Here is a 1,641-nt window from a genome sequence, read left to right on the forward strand (position 1 = left end):
AGTTTCAAATGGGCCCAAACCATATTTCCTGCAGCGGTTTTCACTGCCACCACCACAATGGATTGGATGCTCGCAAGTATGGATTGGATGCTCTCAAATAGCTGGATGCCTGTCACAAGCGGTTGTGCAACTTCTTACGAAGCATTAACATACTGATTTAGTCCTAATTTTGCAGAATTGGCAACACATACCTCACATGTAGAGGAGTCATTTCATGATCTGTATGACCCAGAAGTCTTTCGATCATTCATTTCATAATTGTAGCAAGAAGGCTCAACTTTGCATGTCAACATTTTTCACTTTCCGTGAATGGAGATGATTATTTTGCCGCTTTCTGAAGTCATCTTGGAATGGGATCTTTCACAAGTATCACAAGATGCACGGCTCTTGGCATGGTACTGTAGTTGGTGAATAGAGACCTAAAATCTAAAATGCTTCCACATGCCCTGCGTTACAATCCAAGGGTTGTTTGCTGTGTGATCCCTTAGAATATCAATGTGCATGAGCTCTCTTTTCTGTGTCCCTCCATCTCCTCGCCTATGCTCAACAATTTGACGAGAGGAAGGATCTTTGTGACGTGGAATGAAATCTTGGTGATAATGGCCGGAATGCTACTTTGAATTGTCACATGAATGGTGAATCCGGAATGTGTCCTAAATTGCAATCTGCTGCAATTTGTGGTGTAAAATTTGGAGTTCCGTGGACCGTGGAGTTCCCGAGCAAGCCAGGATAAATGTGATCACATTTTTGCAGTCATGGAACTACTTGGGAGCTCGCCAAGAATTTCCAGATCTGGTTACAAGATAAGTGGGAGCTAATTCTGAGAACTTCAGCCGAATTTGGAGGCTCTGCACAGGAAGTTGAACAGATATCCAATTGTCGACAGTAGATTCCCTGGCCAATGGCGATGGTTACGTCTTGTACTCCTTCAAGAACATTGATGCTTAGCATTGCGAGAAGCATGAATTTGGCATACGGCAGCTGAAGCAGTTGTTCTAGGATCAACAGCAGCTTCTCGAGTACTTCTTCAAGAACTTGAATTACAAAGAGGTGATCAATCGACTTATGGTTTTGTAAATCAATCAAAGGTGACTGACGATGAGTAAGTAACCGGACCGATGTGGAATAAATCAATTAGCATTGCCATGTAAACAGGTGCAAGCATTCACGCAACTGTGCACCGACACAAAGGGGGTTATCTTTTTCTCAGGAGTGGGCAAGAGGGGGTTCGTAGCCCAAAAGTGCGCGCAGACATTGGTCTCGACAAGTGCGCTGGCGGTGTTTCTATCCCCGACTAATGCCTTGCATGGGGATATCGGCCTTGTTGGTCCCAACGATGTGCTCGTCTTGTTCAGCAAGTCAGGAGCCACTGAGGAGCTCAACATACTCATTCCATGCGCGATAGCTAGGAGTGCCTACTTTGTGGACATCTCGTTGCTCAAACACTCCAATTTTCGGAAGATGTGTGACATGCATGTATACCTCCCTCTAGAACGAGAGCTATGCCCCTTTTATCTTGCGCCAGTCACTTCAACTGCCATCCAGATGCTGTTCTGCGACACTGTCTCCATAGCACTTATGAAAACCAAGAATTTGGCACGCGAGCAGTATGCCTGGCTGTATGAGACGGTGTCTCAGTGA

General features: G+C 45.3%; 1 protein-coding gene across 1 annotated transcript; it reads left to right on the forward strand.

Annotated features, from left to right (window-relative positions):
- Window positions 1-309: 309 nt before the first annotated feature.
- On the forward strand, window positions 310-1,641 carry LOC112276609 (putative arabinose 5-phosphate isomerase). Its single transcript, XM_024508070.1, has 3 exons — window positions 310-395; window positions 696-795; window positions 1,156-1,641. Exons 1-3 carry the CDS (start codon window positions 310-312, stop codon window positions 1,639-1,641), a joined length of 672 nt encoding a protein of 223 aa, XP_024363838.1.

Source organism: Physcomitrium patens, chromosome 24 (assembly GCF_059467195.1).
Source record: "Physcomitrium patens ecotype Gransden chromosome 24, ASM5946719v1, whole genome shotgun sequence".
Taxonomy (NCBI): domain Eukaryota; kingdom Viridiplantae; phylum Streptophyta; class Bryopsida; order Funariales; family Funariaceae; genus Physcomitrium; species Physcomitrium patens.

Excerpts from the sequence above, each read along its gene's own strand:
- LOC112276609 (XM_024508070.1), top strand. The coding sequence starts at position 310 with ATGGAGATGATTATTTTGCCGCTTTCTGAAGTCATCTTGGAATGGGAT. Across the intron at positions 396-695 it reads GATGCACGGCTCTTGGCATG|TTCCGTGGACCGTGGAGTTC; the intron begins GTACTGTAGTTG and ends TAAAATTTGGAG. Across the intron at positions 796-1,155 it reads GCCAAGAATTTCCAGATCTG|GTGCAAGCATTCACGCAACT; the intron begins GTTACAAGATAA and ends CCATGTAAACAG.